Genomic DNA, 18,644 nt, shown 5'->3' with positions numbered 1-18,644 from the left:
GATCACTAATGCAGTTTTAAGCCACACAGACACTATGGTTACACTTAGATTTTTTTAAAAGGTGGTATAACCTTAAAACCTTGCTCTAAATAAGAATATAAATCAGGGTGAATGGAAAGACCTCCTGATGTCAGTTTCCAATGGCAGAAGTGGTACCAGGCACTCTAATGCTGTCTTGTTGCAATGACTCCATGAGTCTTATGATAATCACTTAAATTTGCATGTGCAACAACCCCACTATGACAGCGGTGCGATTCCACAAATTAGATCCATGCAACCTTCCAGTCACATGATCAGTCGCCTGTCGATGTGATTACTCATGATGGACTCTGTTTTTTGTCACACCTCTATTTGACCAAAAGATGACGCAGGTAATGTTCAAGTCTGATAACATGTTGGACTGTGGGTACATCCCATTGGAAGCAGAGCGCAGACTTTTTGCATACAGTCAGTCTGTCGTCATTCTAATAAAGAATAACTGGGAACACAAAGCAACAACAGAATCAAACTTTCGTAACTCCTTTACTTAAAACATGCATAAAACACACTCCAAACAAGACAAACATGCTGGTACTCATGCAACACATGCAAAATCAACAAACTACATATAAGAGCAAATGTCTTTGAATAACATAACATAAGCAGACAGACTGCTGCAGAAGGATGAGCTGTTCAGGGAGTCAGCTGGTTGTTGTAAATCCTCAGCAGGACGTGCTTGGCTGCAGCCTTCCGAGCCTCCTCCATTGTGCTGCTGGCACTGGGTCCTGGCAAGACCATGACCAGACCGCTGTGTGCCACAGTGACCCCAGGAATATGTACCTTATAGGTGAAGAAGAGGAATCCATCTGGCCCGGTGTGACTGTAGTAAATCTCATACAGTGGCTGGCCAACCCCAGTCACCTCACACAGCTTCTGGAGGAATATCACTGGTGATGCTGCGAGCTCTGCATGCTCCTGGCAAGATGAGGAGGAGGGAGAGCAGCCTGGTGTAGGGTGCTGGGTGGCAGTAGGTCCACCTACTGCTCTACAAAACCCTGGAGGAGTGGAGGGACGGAAGGCCAGGCGTGGAGGCGGGACTGAGGGCTTCGAGTTCATTGGCTTTGGCGGAGATGGCAGCAGGCGCTTGGGAGTTTTATCAGTCAGCAGTGGCTTGTCAGGGTTCAGCTTCTCTCCTGACTGCCACTTGATGGAGATGTTCACTGCAAATCGCTTCCTGAATGCTTGACAGAGGAAGGCAGAAAACTTTTATCTTTATAATACAAAGAATGTCTTAAAGGTAGGAGTTTTCATTCTGATGCACTTTTAGTTAAATTAGTGTAACTTCTCTTTACAATCCCATAGCAAACGATGATACTCGATTTTTTTTCTGTAAAAAAAACATCTCCAAATGTCTGCTGGACAAGAGAATGAATCATAATATGAGACGGGTGTTAAAACTACTGATTTTAAAAATGTATAGATGTAGCGTGCGTCATGGTGGCGAGATTAGCATCAGAGCTATAGCAGCTTTAACACATGCAGCCTGGCAAGATGCAACCCTCAACATCACCGCATTGCTGTGGATTATGGGCAATTTCCTGTGCAATGCCCAAATGGACAGCAGCTAATGTTCAGTTGTATTTCTAAGTCCATACCACTGAGCCTGACCAACATTTTGGGGCAAACCAATTCAACCTAATCACTCGTGTATCTGTTCCTGCAACCCTTTGCCCTGGAAACATGTACAGACATGTCTGACAGTATTGGCAGATTACATCAATACATCTGTAGGGTTCCACTCAAAAACAAGAAGTAGCTCTCCTACCTTCCACCAGCACCTTCTTGGCCATAGACGCAGCATGATGGGATGAGAAGGCAACTATAGCAGACACCCCCTCGATGCCAGGTCCGGTCTTCAGGGACACTCTCTCCACCCCTTCTGCCACCAAGCGCAGCACCTGGCAGCAAACATTTATGGATATACTGATGTCAGTGAATACATGTTTGTCATCTTCTCATCTAGCCAAGACGAACGTGTCCCGTACCTGCAGCAGATCATCTTGCCTGGTGGAAGTTGGTAGGCCTCCAACACAGAGATGCCTCTTCTCCGTACTGCGATGGACACTGAGGTGGTAGCCGGGCTCCAGCATATAGCCATTGAGCAGGTGAATGGCCTCGTTAGCTGTGACAAACGAGCCATATTTTGCGTAGGCAAAGCCCCGGTTCTGGCCGCTGAAGTTCATCATGAGCCTGAACTCCCAAAGCGGCCCCACCGAGCTGAACAGAGGGATAAGCAGGTCCTCATAGGCGTCCCGTGGGATCTGGCTGATGAAGACCTCACAGTGGGCTCCTGGGGTGGGGCCATCCCAAACTACACAGGATATGGAGAGGAGAGAGGGCTGGCATTTGTCAGGGGTCTACCTGTGGCTGTATGTCAGTGACTGCAACTATATGGGCCCTCACACTCTGAGGATAACTATACATCTTACTACACAGAAAGGTTTTAAGTCTGGTCTTAAAGGTGGAGGTGGTGTCTGCTTCTCAGACCCAGATTGGAAACTGGTTCCATAGTAGCACTATCATTTGCATGACCTGCCAGAAACTGCTTGAACTAATGTCTTAGTTTTTGCTTTATTATATTTTGAGTAGTTCCTTCCTGTTGTGTTCTTTGCTGCTGTGATAAAACCATTTCTTTCTGTGAATCAGTAACATCTGTCTGTCTGTGTCACTGCTACATGTGTTGCCAGAGGTGGATCACAGTGTGGAGAACTGGTGAATTAGTACCCCTGTAGCACATGTAGCAGAGCTTCAGCTCAGCTCAGGGGGTGCACACGAGCCTGCTCAGCACACAGACATATGCATTTATCCTTTTTACTTTTATGTCTCCTGTATTTTGGGGCATTTGAATATGTATATAATAGAGTAACCCCTTCCTAGAAAACAATTCACAACAAAACTAATCTTCTCCAAACATCACACATCAGTGTAGTGTGGTGTGCTGGAGCTGAGCCTCACCCTCAGGTGGTCCTCCGTACTTCCTCTGGCCGTTAACTTGGGTCAGCTTTGTGTTGGTTGTCTTCAGCCAGGTCTCCAGGGCCTGCAGCCGCTCAAGGTTCAGCACCTGAGGTGAGAGGAGTGCAGTGTGTAGACTGAAACTAAATATACAGTAGCCTTCTTATAATGGGCTCAGAGGTTGGCACAGCTGTGTTCATTACTCCATTCTGGTTGACCAATCACAACATTATGCAATATGATATTTCTAAAATACAGGTTGTTCCCATGAGTAACCACCGACGGCCCATGCATGGCAATGTGACGATTATACATCAGTGACAGGGAAGCAAACACTGGAAACTACATGACAGCAAACCTGCAAGCTGACGTTTTTAAAAAGTCCTGAACTTCAGGACATGGACACCTACAATAAGGGACTCCACCCTGACCAATAGGAAGCGGTCCTCGTCTTCAGAGACATGCTCCAACGCTTGCTGAGCAGGAGCGCAGCAGCTGAAGGTGATTCAGTGTTGATCCTGACCTGACAGGCTGCTTCCACTGTGTCTTTGTTCCTGGACACAAGTGTTCCTTTTCATGTTTTTGAGCAGTGTACTTTCATTTCCACAGGTATAGACAGATTTATTTAAATGTGTTGGTTGTGCCCAAGTTACAGCTATGAAGCGAACAACATGGCGGTCCAAGCATAGGTAGACCTTCTCCACTATACACTGTCAGGAGGTCATTCTTATCAAACAGGCACCTACTTAGATACATACCAACACTTGAGAGGAAAGAAAAAGGTATTTGAAGCATGTTGGACTAAATGAAGGGCTTCAGTGGGTTAATGCTGCCTAATGAGCGCCAGGTGGGCAGGAAAGAACCTGTAACACGCTCCCAGAGTGCAGCAAAGTAACAACGCGTTTTACAGCAGTGACCTGTGAGCGTGGTGCTGGCTGTTGACTTTGTGTTCCGTTGTTGTCAGTTAAAACAAACACTGGCTCACCTGGCTCTGGTTGTCTTCCATCGTCCTCCACCGAAGCTGCTCTCTACACTCGGTAGGCCTTGAGCGCACTTGGAGCCGCCCCTCCCACACATGGACACATGGATGGAGCCACAGACGGACACACAAAGCCCAGCATCCACTGCAGGTTCAGCCATTCTAACGTTGCACAAAGTTAAAGTGACACGAGCTCAGCTGTGTAGAGTTCGCTGTAAAAGTCGTTATTCTCTAGGGTCAATTGTAGGAAAGTGACAACATGTTACAGTGGGACTTCAACACCCATAATGCACCATGTTTGGTACGTTCCTGCGTGCTAGGTAAAGTGAAGTTGAACTCAAAGCGGCTGCGCCCCATAGTGCGCTGACCGTTTGTATAGAAATGTGTGTGTTGTGTTACTTACACAACACGCAGGGAAGTTCAATTGTGTCTCCTTTACAAAGGTGTGAAGCCACTGTATAACTCACAGCGACGTCCTGAGCCCAACTGTGCAGAGAGGCTGTGCGCATTTACGCACATGGCACAGCAGCCCTCTGTCTGTCTCTGTCTCCCTCCCCCCTCTCTCTGTCTCTCTCCCTCTCTCTCTCCCCCTCTCTCTCTCTCCCTCTCTCTCTCTCCCTCTCTCTCTGTCTCTGTCTCCCTCTCTCTCTCTCTCTGTCTCTCTCTCTCTCCCCCTCTCTCTCTCACTCTCCCTCTACCTCTCTCTCTCTGTCTCTCGCTCTCCCTCCCCCTTTCTCCCTCCCCCTCTCCCCCCTCTCTCTCCCTCCCTCCCTCCCCCCTGTCTCTCTGTCTCTCTTTCTCTCCCTCCCTCCCTCCCCCCTCTTTTTCTCTCCTCTCTCTCTCTCTCTCTCTCTCTCTCTGTCTCCCCCCCCTCTCTCTCAGATTGCAGCACTCCTCCAACAATTGCTTCTTCCTTGTATTGCTAGTGCTTCACTCAGCGCCGAACCACAGAATGAGCGCCAGCATTTTACTGTCCTGTGATTGGACTAGAGAGGCTACATGAACCACATTACGTATAATCACCTTTATGTCCTGAACAGTGTCAGAATGCAAATGTTATGGTTGTATTTTCATTCTTTAGGGGATGTTACAGCATGGAACAATAGCAAGACAAGATGCGAAACAATTCTAATTCTGATTTTAAATCAGCAGGTACATGTAATAAATGAAGACAACCAGTGGATGTCACTGTTGCAACATGTGTGGTTTCCCTGCAGTGGGGTATTACATGAGGCCTGTATCAGCATTCTAAATGTTTTAACATGTACACTGCAAAAACACATGTGCCAAAAATGACACGTGCAGAATTTTAACACATGGGCCGAGTGTGATCAGGGACAACACATCTTGTGTTGACTTCAACACAACAGAAGTGTTGCCCATTTCAACACAGAAATTGTGTCATTTTAACATATTATACACAATCAGTGTGTGAGCCATCTTAACACAATGTGTTAGTAAACACTCTCTTCCTGCTCTGTGCACCAGAGAGGTACGTGCATGATGGCCGAAGTCACAGACTGGTTGGGAGGCGTGGCTTCAGGGTGAGCTCCGAGAGAAAGGGGCGTGTGTTTACTTTCAAAATCTGACTCTCACTGAGTTTTAAAATCTCCTCCCTACCTTTAAGCATATCCTTACATTTCTAACAACACCCCTTTCTTCTTATTTATCCAGTCTATTTATGAGTCGGTACACTGTGAGCTATTAAACTGTGCATACTGCTCATTGCGATACTGTGTTTTTAAATCATCCTCTAATGACTGAATACTTCTCCTAGATGTCAGTGTTGGATCACGTCTGTTTTGCCTTGCGTGTGAGGAACCGGCACATCAGGACAACACTGAAAGTGAATGATTTCCAGCTGTCCAGACCGAATGAAACTGCAGTCTGATTTAGATGTGGGTTTATTTATAATAATAATAATATAATAATAAGTCTATATCAAAGTTTTTAAACACTGTCTGGAAGGGCACAATAATACAGCACACGTCCTAAGTGTAAAAGGAAACTTATAAATCAGGGAAAATGACACTTATTTACAATATTCGATACATTTATTTGAATTATCATCGAATGTCAATACATTTCCCTTGGGCTCCTCTAAACAGCTGACGGACATGTACACAGCGGGTCAGGCTATAAAAGAGATGATTGCACTGTCTGAGATTTCATTAAGAAACATATGAGTGGAAGCCGGACCCATGTGTGAGGAGCTGCTGCAGAAGCAGTGCTGCACTGTTCCATTGTCATCAGAAAGAATGAGGAAAGAGCATGCTGCCAACTGTTAGGCATGCATGTGGATGAAGAGCTGTGGGAACCAAAGGTATAAAGTGAAGGTGAACATCCACCGATGCAGACCTGCTGCTGCTTTGTCAGCGACGCAAACATTATTTTCAGAGAGAAAACGCTGATTATACAGCAGCTCATGGCAAACCGCTGCCACACCGCTCACTTTGATTTTCAGCTGAGCTATTTGTTTTAGTTACACAGGCCGTCTCTGTCCTCTCTGACTGTGAGTGTGTGTGTGTGTGTGTCTTGGTCTAGTCTGGCTTGCAAACACTCCTCCGAGAGACAGCGGAAAAAAGAGAGAGATGTCAGTCAAGCTCACAATCCAATATGCTGAGAAGAGAATTAGAAATCCAAGCATCAAAAACATTTCCTTCTTGAAGTAACGGTTTCCTGTATGACTTTATCAGTCTCATTGTGGAAGAGGTTTGGTCCTTTCTTCTTCATTGCTTTAGTTCATTGAGGTTTTGAGGCATTCACTTATGCACAGCCACAACAGTATTTTAGTTGGGTTGAGGTCTGGACTTTGACTAGTCCATCCCAAAACCTTGATTCTTTCATTTTTCACTCATCCTGAAGTAGATTAGCTGCTGTGCTTTGGATCATTGTTCTGTTGTTTGATCCAAAACTGACCCTTTAGACAGAAGAGTCTGTCTCCTGGTAACCCTTCAAACAAACTGTGACTGTGCTGTCACGTTAACACTGAGCATGCTCAGTGAGGTCTGCAGGCTCTGACCTGTAGCTCTTGGTTTGTTGTGTTCCTCTGATCACACAGGGAAGTTCAATTGTGTCTCCTTTACAAAGGTGTGAAGCCACTGTATAACTCACAGCGACGTCCTGAGCCCAACTGTGCAGAGAGGCTGTGCGCATTTACGCACATGGCACAGCAGCCCTCTGTCTGTCTCTGTCTCTGTCTCCCTCCCCCCCTCTCTCTTTCTCTCTCCCTCTCTCTCTCTCTCTCCCCCCCTCTCTCTCTCTCTCTGTCTCTGTCTCCCTCCCCCCCCTCTCTTTCTCTCTCCCTCTCTCTCTCTCCCTCTCTCTCTGTCTCTGTCTCCCTCTCTCTCTCTCTCACTCTCCCCTCTCTCTCTCTCTCTCTCTCTCTCTCCCCCTCTCTCTCTCACTCTCCCTCTACCTCTCTCCCTCTGTCTCTCCCTCTCGCTCTCCCTCCCCCTTTCTCTCTCTGACCTGTAGCTCTTGGTTTGTTGTGTTCCTCTGATCATTGCACGGTCTGATCTTGGAGTGAATCAGCTGGGACGTCCACTCCTGTGCAGACTGACAGCTGTCTTGAATGTCTCCACTCGTGAATAATCTTTCTCTCTGTAGACCGTTGAACTCCAAATAGTGTGAAATGGTTTTATAAGTCTTTCAGATTGATGCAGCACCAGCTGCTGCTCTAACACCATTGTTCATGTCTTTCTCTCTGGTCATTGTGCTAACACACACCTGAATGTTCTTATAGAGGTCTGTACACCTGCTGATGATCAGCTCACCAAGGACTGGTGATTTTGTATCATGTTTTTACACAAAAAGCAGTGTAGTAGTATACGGGGTACTGATGTGCTGATGTGAGCTACATGGCTGTGCTGTGTGTCACCCTGACCAATACATGGCGATCTGCTGTTCCTGGAGGATAATAGTAGAGAGCAGATCATTTTGGAATTTGTAAAGCTGCTCTTTTTAAAAAGCTATAGGCTCTTCAACATTATGCCACATCCACACTATTTCTTCTGCAAGACAGAAAAAATTAAAATGATCTTGTCTGCTGTTTCTGTGTAACGGTGTGTTCGAGTAAAACTTTCACTTGACGTTACAGCAGGACACGTTCTGACTGTCGTGGCTGCTCTTTGATCTGACCCATGTGTAACATCTGGCTCTTTCACACATCCAGCTCCTTCCCTGTTCTGGCACATACAGCTGTGAAAGATATTGCAAATCACTTACTGTTGATTACACGTGCTTACTAAGAGTTTAATTAAGACACCTTCATGTATATAGAATGGTATATGCACCACTAGTTTTCTAGTAGTAAATGAATATGTAATGTGTAAAAGTAGAGTTCATGGCAGCACTTGGACTGTGGGCAGGTGTTCCTAATAAAGTGCAGGCCACAGCATGACAGCAGACCTTTATAGTTATAGCTAACAGTGTGAAGGTTGGTATGGAAGGTTGGGTTAATGACATATTTAGCTGTTTATTTAAATGGCTATTTGAATAAAATAGCTTCTGGCCACATTACATATAGTGGCACAGTAAAGGAGATTCAACATGTTGCTATGGCTACCAGTGGTGACCATATGAGTCAACATGAGTCTGATGTGGGGATGACACTGTAACATTAACGTTCACATAAAATGCAAGTGAAAACCAGGGGCATGTGTTAAAGGACAGTTCAAGGTGGATCTGACCGAGAGACAATGGGATTACAATATCTGAAGCCTCTTATTTGATCAGTTTCCCTCAAACAGGAAGTTTTTATTTACAGCCCCACTTCTCTCTAAAAGAAGAGGAGAGGTGAACAATGGGGGTCAGAGTCTCTCAGATGGAGAAGGAGATGTTAGCCACCTGTGCTTTACCCATAACTATAACATCGCCTACAAACACGCCATATTTTGATCAATGTCTATGATTAGATTAGAACACAAGCTATTCATTTAATGACCATCAATCACGTAGGACTGTAACCTCGAAGGATGGCGTGCAGGTCGCCCGTCTGTCTTCTGTCCACGTGCGGTGAGACATGCCATGCTACCTGTGTGCCTGCACTGAGGACCAGCTCCCCACTGTTCATTCAACTCCCCGTCACATCTGCACATCAAGGCTCACACGGCTCCCACAGCCAGGCTTCAGCTGGTAAAAAAGTCCGTTTACTCATGTCTCAAATGTTTTATTCAGTGACAACCGTCTGCTTGGCAGTTTGTGTATGTGTGTGTTCCTGTTTTACTGTCCTTGTGAGAACCAGCTGGAAAACATTTTTGGGCCCTTCTCACTTTAGGAGGTATGCAGGGTTCAGCTCAGGATTTTAGAGTTAGGATGAGGGGATGAAAGGTTCTGTTGGTTAGATAGTACATATGAAAGTGTGGCTAAAATCATTACTGTTATTGTTGTTGACAACAGAAAACGAAGTAATAAAGTATATTCTACTCTAATCTGTTCTATTCAAAAAGAAAGAAAAGCTGGTATTACCCAGTTCCCCCTGCACCCCCTAGGGCTCCAAAATCCACATAGACCTCTATGTGTCAGGGCTTTTGTTTTGTATTTGGTTGGTGCTTAGTTTTGCTCGTGTTACTTCCTGTTTTATTTTGGTATTTGTTTTGTTGCTTCACTGACTCTCCTCTCGTTTCAGGCGTCTTGACTTCCCCCTCCTTGTGTTCTCCCTCCTCCTCCCAGTGATTACCTGAGTCTAGTTGTCTAACCTGATCCCTGTCCTCCCTGCACTCGGTGCTAGTTCGTCTGGTGGCTTTGGGAATGTGTCCGTGCGCTGCCAGCCTTGACAGAGAGAATCTCCTGGTGACTATGCCTCGCTATGTTTTGAACTTTGAGCTTTGAGCTCTAGAATCTATGCTAAGAACATTGTTTGCCTTACTGAGTTTTTTGCCACGCTACATGTGATCCTTTGTTGTATTTTTAGTTTTTTGCCCTCCTGGCGTGGAATAAAGGCTCTTGTTGTTTAAAACTGCTCTGCTCCCTGCAATTGTGTCCACTCACCTTCACAAACCCTTATGGCACCCTTATGGCAGAACTAAATATCTTTACATCTTCTGTAACTCCCTGCCCACGTCAGCTCCACTCATGCCCATCTCTTTGCCTGTATTTAGATTAACCAGGAGTTTAGGTAGCACGTGCTGCAAAGGATCTCTACCCTTTCCATTTATGGGTGTTAACTCCAGGTCTCAGATTAGAGTTCAGCAAAAAATTCAGGCAAGACCATTTGGTGTTTAAACACGCATTGTTTGCACATTTCAATGTGCTTGAAGGAAGGAAGGAAAGTGTTAGACCTATAAAAGATCTTCATGAATAATCAGCTTTCATTTCTGCATGTAGATCAGAAACACTGTGTAATTATCACCGGTGTCACCTAGTTTCTTATTGTTTTTGAATTTAAAATGAAGAGTTGTGAGACATTCTGAACGTTAAAATGCCGCACTGAATATGTTAAGTAAAGCAAACATAGGCGCAGATTTTAAATTGTGCTTTTACACCCTGACAGTTACCTCCTGGTCCTGTTGAGTAGTTTTCATGCTGGAGCCTTTTATTCATTAGCAGTCGCAGCAGATAGAGAAGGAGGTAAATGTGCTCTGGAGAGCATCAACACATGCAGGCGGCCATGAAGGGGCTGTAAATACTATGATAAAACACTTGCTTGTAGCACCTCTTCAGGTGATTGGTGTTAGTGACGTGAGTGTTAAGATTCTGTTTATGTGTTGGAGAGATCTCCAGTGTATTAAAGTCCTCCAGTCTTAGAACACTTACATGTCTTTTGAGGTATTTGTACTTGCTTGCATTTCCATTACACTATGTTCAATGTCTACTTCACTGTGTCAGTGTGTTATCTAACAGCTGGAACAGGTGTTCATTCATAAAAACTTGATGAATATAAAATGCTTAGTATCTTTAAATTCACATGTTGCAGCCTTCTTCCAGAGCCCCCTGTTTATTTGGGTGGCAAAAGAGATCTTTTTGTGGACATCATACCTTAATGTTGGATTTTATATGAGCAGAGGAGCAGCACAGAAGAATCAGCAGTAAGTAAAAGCCAAGCTAAGAGTGACACACTGCCTGCAGGTGCCCTTCGTGGGCTCTGCTAAAAACTTTTCTATTCCAGCACTGGTTGGTTCCCCCCTCCCTCTCCCACCAAATCAATGTATAGACAATCTAGTCGTCAGGCACGTGTTGAAGGTGTGGGTTCAGTTCAGGAGACACTTTGGTTTCCTCGGTCTTTGCCTCTTCCACGCCTCTTTACTGGACCCAACATTTCAGGAATGGCGGAGGTTGGGTGTTGGCGCTTCAGAGATCTCTTCACAGATACTGGTTTTGTATCGTTTGAGCAACTGTCTAAAAAATGTCTCCTGAGGTTCATGTTTGCAGATACCTACAAATAAGACATTTCCTTTGCTGTCAGATACCAAAGTTCCCTCAGACGCCAGATGTGAGCATTGCTGATGCACTTCTCAATCTACGACCATCATGGGTCATTATCTATGATCTCCATTATCTATAATAAACTGCTGGGTATAAGGCAGGCACCACTCAATAGCATTAAAAGTGCATGGGAACAAGATCTGAATCTCACCTTGTCTGATGGCATGTGGGACACAATTTTTAAGTTGGTTAACTCAACTTCTCCTTGTGCTCGACACTGCTTGCTGCAATTCAAAGTCGTACACGGGACCCATATATCCAAATCAGAACTGTCTTGTTATTACCCAGGTGTAGATCCCTGTTGCGATAAATGTAAGCGAGAGGAGGCTTCACTTATTCATATGTTTTGTAGCTTGGAGAAACACTGGAGGAAAGTCTTCCACACGTTATCCTTAATTGTCAGCTTGGACATGGAACTCAACCCTCTGATTGCACTTTTCGGCACTACAAGCATGATGTGTGCCTGACCCCAGTGAAACACAGAACTATGTATTTTGCCTCTCTCTTGTCCAGACATCAATACTGCCGAGGTGGAGGGATGCCCTCAGTGGTTGATAGAGATTATGTTCTGTTTAGACTTGGAAAAAATACATTACTTTGTTTGTAACTCCAAAGAAAAGTTTTCAAAAGTGTGGGAACCCTTTTTGAAATATTTCCTTCTTTCATCTAGCTAGGGAGGGGCTCCCTTATACTTGTTTCTCTATTACATGTTTTACATTAGCAATACCAAGTGTACAAATCGGCCCTCTCTCTGATGCCCTCAGGACCAATGTGTTGGTTATTACTTTATTTTATTTAGCCTTTTTTATGATACCTTCCTAGATTTAAATCTGACTTCCAGCTGTTACTTGTATTACTCCAGGAATGAAGAACAATTGGTTTCTTTGTTTTGCTGATTCTTTTATCGTAAAGGTCTGGCTTGGTAATGATGGGTGGGCTGGACAAAGTGTTTTGTTTTTGTTTTGTTATGTGCTTATTTTCTCCTGACTGTACAAGGACAGGATTGTTTTTCCTTACCTGAGCTCATGTCAAGGTTGCACACCTGCACCATATATCTGGGGGGAAAGGCAACCCACACCGGGCAAAGGTACAAGAAGGGCTATAGGCAAAAAGGCAAACAATCCAAAACAGACCTGGTCATACATAAGAAGTAACCTTGATACAATGACTATAAACACCAGGAGAGGAAGAGAATTTAGACACATTAGGGTCGAGCTGGTAATCAGCAGGGGGAGAAAGACAAAACAGCTGAAACGAGAGGGACGTTAGAAAACCAAAATAAAACAGGAAACAAGAAACTTTTCAAAGTAAAATACATAACCAAACCGTGGGAGCCTGACAGAGTCATGGCAACAATGTTTTGTTACTAAAAACAATGTTACTGTGTGAAGCTTACAATACAGGTCTTATAATTAGTTGCACTATGCCCCATGAGAGGCCATTTGAGACAGAATTCATACTTTCTTTATTTACTATCATACTATCAAACCTTTTATATTTTTTCTCACATTTACTTGTAAATGTTGTACATTTACTGTCATACTCTAAATGTAGATCTAAGAGAGTATGATAGGATGTATGTGTCTAAAGGTATAATAATAATAACTGTAATGGAGTATGATGGTAAATGTTGATGAAGCTTCTCAGTCATCCAGTTTTTTTGTTCATTCAAGAGCTTGAGGCAGAGTAACTGAACTTGTAGACTTGTTTCTTAATCAGCTTTTTAAGCAGATTTGACACAGTGACCGCAATTCACTCTGCTAACAACTCTTAGCTGTGCAGCAACAACCATCCACTTCACTGCCTTCAACCTCAGCCTGAGTCTTCAGAGGGTCTCTGTGGTGTGGAAGACATCATGCCTCGTTCCTGTTTCAAAGGCACCACGTCCCAGCAACTCAAGGACTACAGGCCCATGGCTCTGATGTCACACATGATGAAGACCCTGCAAAGACTCATCCTAGAGCAGCTCTGGTCTATGGTCTAACCACTTCTGGATCCCCTCCAGTTTGCCTACCAGCATCAAAGGAGTCAGTGTGGAGGTGGTGGAGGAGTACAAACACCTGGGAATGTACTTGGACCACAAACTGGACTGGAGTAAGAACGTGGACACGGTTTACAGGAAGGGCCAGAGTCGCCTCTACTTTCTGAGGCAGCTGAGGTCCTTCAACATCTGCAGGACGATGCTGAGGATGTTCTCTGAGTCTGTGGTGGCCAGTGCCATCATGTATGCTGTTGTCTGCTGGGGCAGCAGTCTGAGGGTGAGGGACATAAACAGACTCAACAGAACCATCAGGAAGGCGGCCATGTTGTGGGAGAGGACCTAGACTCTCTGACAGAGGTGTGTCAGAGGAGGACGTGGTCCAAAATAAAGACTGGACTGTCCCTCTCACCCGCTCCACACTGTGCTGACCAGCTACAGGTGCTCATTCAGCAACAGACTCCGACTCCCACGATGCACCACTGAGAGACACAGGAAGTCATTCCTGCCTGTCGCCATTTAACTACACACCTCTGTACTTTAATAGTCATACAAACATTATACATATACATGCTCCTGTATACCATGCTCTTTAACATGTAAAGGTGTATACATGGTAAATGTGTTTGTTTTGGATAACACTCAGGAACTGGATGTTAATCACATGTTTACTTAGATATTTATTATAATTTATGCTTTAATTCTATGTCTTTCACTTCTTCTCTGTAACAACAAGAACTTCCCCTCGGGGATAAATAAAGGAATTCTGATTCTGACTTTGGACATGGTACCATATAAAAATTGACATTTCATTGGTTTTAAGCAGCTCAACAACGTTTCCTGAACTTGGTCATTGATTACCAACCTTGACAAAAAAAAAAAAAACATGAATGCTCTTTCGTGAGAAGTGGGCTCCAACAGATGGCAGAGGCGATGACAGAAGACATAAGGACTTGAGTTGTGTTAAAATAGTGTACACGCCTGCCTTACACACCCTGCTCCTTGCTCAGGCCTTTGCCTGCTTCTTTTTCACAGTGATGCAGTGGATGGAGGCACAGAGCTGGGGGAAAAGGGGGGGGGCACCAAAAGTCCTTACAAATGCAGTGAATAGTGTGTGTGCTGAGCAGCATACCTAAAGTGCTGTTAATTAGGCTGGGAAGAACTGAACGAACAACCGAGCTGTACTGACTGTATTCAGATCCAAGAGCTGACTGGCAACGGTCAGTGTGTGTGTGTGTGTGTGAGGACGTAGCAGTTGCATTGCGCTGAAGGTTTACCAATCATCTTGCCCCCCTTTTTTCTGTTTCTTTGCCTTAATCGGAAGGGGTGGGGGGCCTTTGAGGCGGTGTGCTGCAGCTCGCTGAAGCAGCGGGTTCAGAAATGAAAAACAACAAAAACACTGATGACTTTTATGGATTTTTTAGGATAATGCCTTCACTGCAGGATGTGGTCCGCTTGGTTCATTGTGCCAAAAAAAAGTTGCAGATGAGGAAGAGAGGGAAAGAAGAGAGTGAGGGAGAGCTCATCCACGAGAGGAAGGACGGTGTGTCAGAAAGTCGACAGAAAGGAACTTAGATGGAAAGACAGACAAAAAGGAGGGAGGACGGAGGGACAACAGAGCAGGCGGGAGGGGTTATTGAGCTGGGAATACGGTGTTTCCTCCTGCCATGGCTGTCTCCTTGTTGTGTTCCCAGCAGAGGAGTTTATCAGAAGTATCTGAGATCTAAGTGAATTACTGTAGCCTATCTCCACGCAGCAGATAAGCAGCTGGGCTGCTTTCAGGACAATCAGATCTGCATCAAGGTCTTTGGGCATTTTTATTGACCATCCAAGGGTCCCTGCGGAGTTAATACAGAGGTTGGAGTTACGTGACTCTGTGTGTGTGTGCAGTTTAAGTCCTGCTCCTTTCAGGTCGTTGCTAAGTTACTCTAGGTTCACATCAACACTTTTTTATTGCCATGAGGAACACACACAGACTAACACATGAGCCCATTGTGCATTGGCCTTGTAATTTCCCACAAGAGGTGGGCGAGTGTTGGTTTGTTGATGAGTGGATGTAGCATCCTTGTGAATGTGTGTCTGGCCTTTTGATTAGACAGCTTTTCACTGGCCTTGGTGCTTCTCAGGGCTAAGACTTACAGCCGCTTGGCAAAGTGATACAAATAGCTGTGAGGTGTTGAGCGTTCCGAGGTGGTTTTTTAAGCGGCCATCTTTCTTTCAGAACGTATGTCTCCGTCTCTGGTGTAAAGTGCCCATTGCTTTGCTGCTTTTGAGAACACATGACATGATTGCATATGCACACACACACACAGCACAGATGGTTCTGGTTTTATTTACACAGACTATGATTTCTTCTGAGGCTTCGCCTCTGTACAATAGGATTTAATAAAATTTGATTCGTACTCCTGAAAGTAATAAAATCTGACATTTAAAAATCATCATACATCTACCAAGTCATTAATAAAACTGTTCTTGTGTCCTGTGGATGATGATTCCTACAGTACAAGAGGTTCCCTTTCTGTGCATTTATTCATATTTAATCAAATTTGACATAATCATGGGGTGTGACTGCTGTGAGTGACAGGCAGGTGCTGAGCCTGTGAGTATACGGCCTACATCAGCTCCACTCATTTTCCACCTCTCTTTGCCTATATGTGGACTATCTGAGAGTCAGCTTTCAATTCAATGTTATTTATATAGAGCATTTTACAATCAGAATAGTCTCAAAGCGCTTCACAGAGACCCAGAGCCTGAACCCCATTAAGACCAACAGTGGCAAGAAAAACTCCCTTCTAACAGGAAGAAACCTGGAACAGGACCCGACTCATAAGGAGAAGCTTCCTGCTGACAGTCGGCCGGGTGGAGGAGAAGAAGAAGAGGGAGACAGGACAGAGAGGATGAAGGAGAGAGAGAAGAAGAAGGAGACAGGACAGAGAGGATGAAGGAGAGCGAGGAGAAGAAGAGGGAGACAGGACAGAGAGGATGAAGGAGAGAGAGAGAGGAGAAGAAGAGGGAGACAGGACAGAGAGGATGAAGGAGAGAGAGGAGAAGAAGAGGGAGACAGGACAGAGAGGATGAAGGAGAGAGAGAGAGAAGAAGAGGGAGACAGGACAGAGAGGATGAAGGAGAGAGAGGAGAAGAAGAGGGAGACAGGACAGAGAGGATGAAGGAGAGAGAGAGAGAAGAAGAGGGAGACAGGACAGAGAGGATGAAGGAGAGAGGGAGAGGAGAAGAAGAGGGAGACAGGACAGAGAGGATGAAGGAGAGAGAGAGGAGAAGAAGAGGGAGACAGGACAGAGAGGATGAAGGAGAGAGAGAGGAGAAGAGGGAGACAGGACAGAGAGGATGAAGGAGAGAGAGGAGAAGAAGAGGGAGACAGGACAGAGAGGATGAAGGAGAGAGAGGAGGAGAAGAGGGAGACAGGACAGAGAGGATGAAGGAGAGAGAGAGGAGAAGAAGAGGGAGACAGGACAGAGAGGATGAGGGAGAGAGAGAGAGAGAGAGAGAGAGAGAGAGAGAGAGAGCTACGAGGAAGACACAGCAAACAGTTTATGACATGAATCACTAGTATGAACCAGACTAGTGAGACTAGAGGAGAGGTAGGGGATTTGAGGGACAGGGAACTGCTCAGTGGATCATGCTTGTGTCCCCTGACAGCATAGCTGTGCTAAAAGTTAAGAGTTTATCGGCCCTGTGATACCTGTTCTACCTGTGGCCGAGGCCAGTGACTGTATCTATACCTATCAGCCCTACATACTATGTTTATAATATATTGTGTGTAAAAGCCTTGGTTCAGCTTCTTTAATCTTAACACAGTCACTAACCAACTAGTTTGTATGCGGTGGACAGTGACAGACAGTGGAGTCAGAAACACTAAAGCAAGAGATGCTACGGGACTGATACTGACCATGTATGAGGATCTTACTGTTATGGAAACCATGTGGTCACAGCGTGCTACTGACATCTTGGTCATTATACGCATGGATTGTTTCATGTCAACTACACAGAAGAAAGCACAAGTAGATACATGTTATTTATCATTGCTACTGTTTCATGGGACAACACACAAAAACTACAACAATAAAAGGGATGTTCCTGCATACTGCCAAGAAAAGACAACCATGAAGTCACATTACAGCTTCTGTCTATATAAGCTGTAAGCTAAAACTCCAGAGAGCCGAAGACCAGCCAGGATATACCCGACCTCCTGATGGACTTGTATTCCCAGACTACAGAGAAAGAAGACAGTGTTACTCAGGAGGACCTAAGACGATATGTCATATTGTTTGCTTCCTGAACTGCTGTGTAAGAATGTTTCCTTTCTTAGAGGGAGTCATAGCAGCACACATGAGGAGCCAAGACTCTCCCCAGGTTTAGACCATGTATTTAAGCAAAGAACACACATGTGGAATAAACCTACTTGCAGTGATGTGCACGTCTTCACTGGATAGATTAGATTACCTTTAAGGTCTTTGTATATAGCATACAATGAAATAATAATTGCCACTCCGTGGTGCTAAAATAAGTCACAGCACATTGAATAAAACATATGACACTAAAATATAATGAAACGTACATAAAATCAAATGTAGAAGCAGCATAAAATGAATATTGCATGTGGTAATATAAAGCACAGTGGTGCAGGAGCATGTGTGAACAGTGTCTTCCATGTTTAAAGTTTGCTGGTTTTTGATCTGGTCCTTGTCTTGTAGCACCTGCCAGAGGGCAACAGCTAAAAGAGACAGCAATTTAAAAACCCCAAAGTCCTTCTAAAGACAAAGCGGGTGTCATCGGTAATGCTCTGGTTAACAGCTGAATCTTGCTGCCTGTACTAATCTTTGGGCGGATATTGGTTTGCAGGCTGCACCAGTCCATGGGCCGCATTGGGGGAACGCGGGGGCAGGCCGTACTTTGCCAAGGTCTGCTCTAGAGCCTCCATCTGCAGCTCCACCATTATGCAGCTTACCATCAACTCATCAGTGATTTTGTACAGTGGTGTTCTGACAGCTACCTCCAGCTCAACACTGACAAAACAAAGGAAATGGTCGTTCACACATCAAACTCACCCCCAGCATCACTATCAATGGTCGGTTGAACAGGTCAGTACCTTTAAATATCTTGGACTCACCATAGACAGCAAATTAAACTTCAATGAACATGTTACCATTACACAGAAACGTTCTGCTCTACTGCTGCCGCTGTTTTTCACCATACTAACAGTAACCAGCAGCAGGGACGTAGGAAGCATTAAAAATGTGTGTGGGGGGTGGG

The 18,644-nt window shown here is 44.8% G+C and overlaps 1 protein-coding gene across 1 annotated transcript; it reads right to left on the bottom strand.

The window, feature by feature from the left end:
• Positions 1-672: 672 nt before the first annotated feature.
• dnd1 (DND microRNA-mediated repression inhibitor 1) lies at positions 673-4,079 on the bottom strand. The gene is made up of 5 exons (XM_028416881.1): positions 3,977-4,079; positions 2,995-3,100; positions 2,025-2,350; positions 1,805-1,937; positions 673-1,220 (listed from the first exon to the last, which is right to left on the bottom strand). The coding sequence occupies exons 1-5, from the start codon at positions 3,995-3,997 to the stop codon at positions 673-675; spliced, it is 1,134 nt and encodes a 377-aa protein (XP_028272682.1). The 5' UTR covers positions 3,998-4,079.
• Positions 4,080-18,644: the final 14,565 nt, after the last annotated feature.

This window comes from Parambassis ranga, chromosome 10 (assembly GCF_900634625.1).
Source record: "Parambassis ranga chromosome 10, fParRan2.1, whole genome shotgun sequence".
Lineage (NCBI taxonomy): Eukaryota > Metazoa > Chordata > Actinopteri > Ambassidae > Parambassis > Parambassis ranga.
The sequence above is the reverse complement of the archived record's forward strand: the minus strand, read 5'-3'. Positions and strand labels throughout refer to the sequence as shown.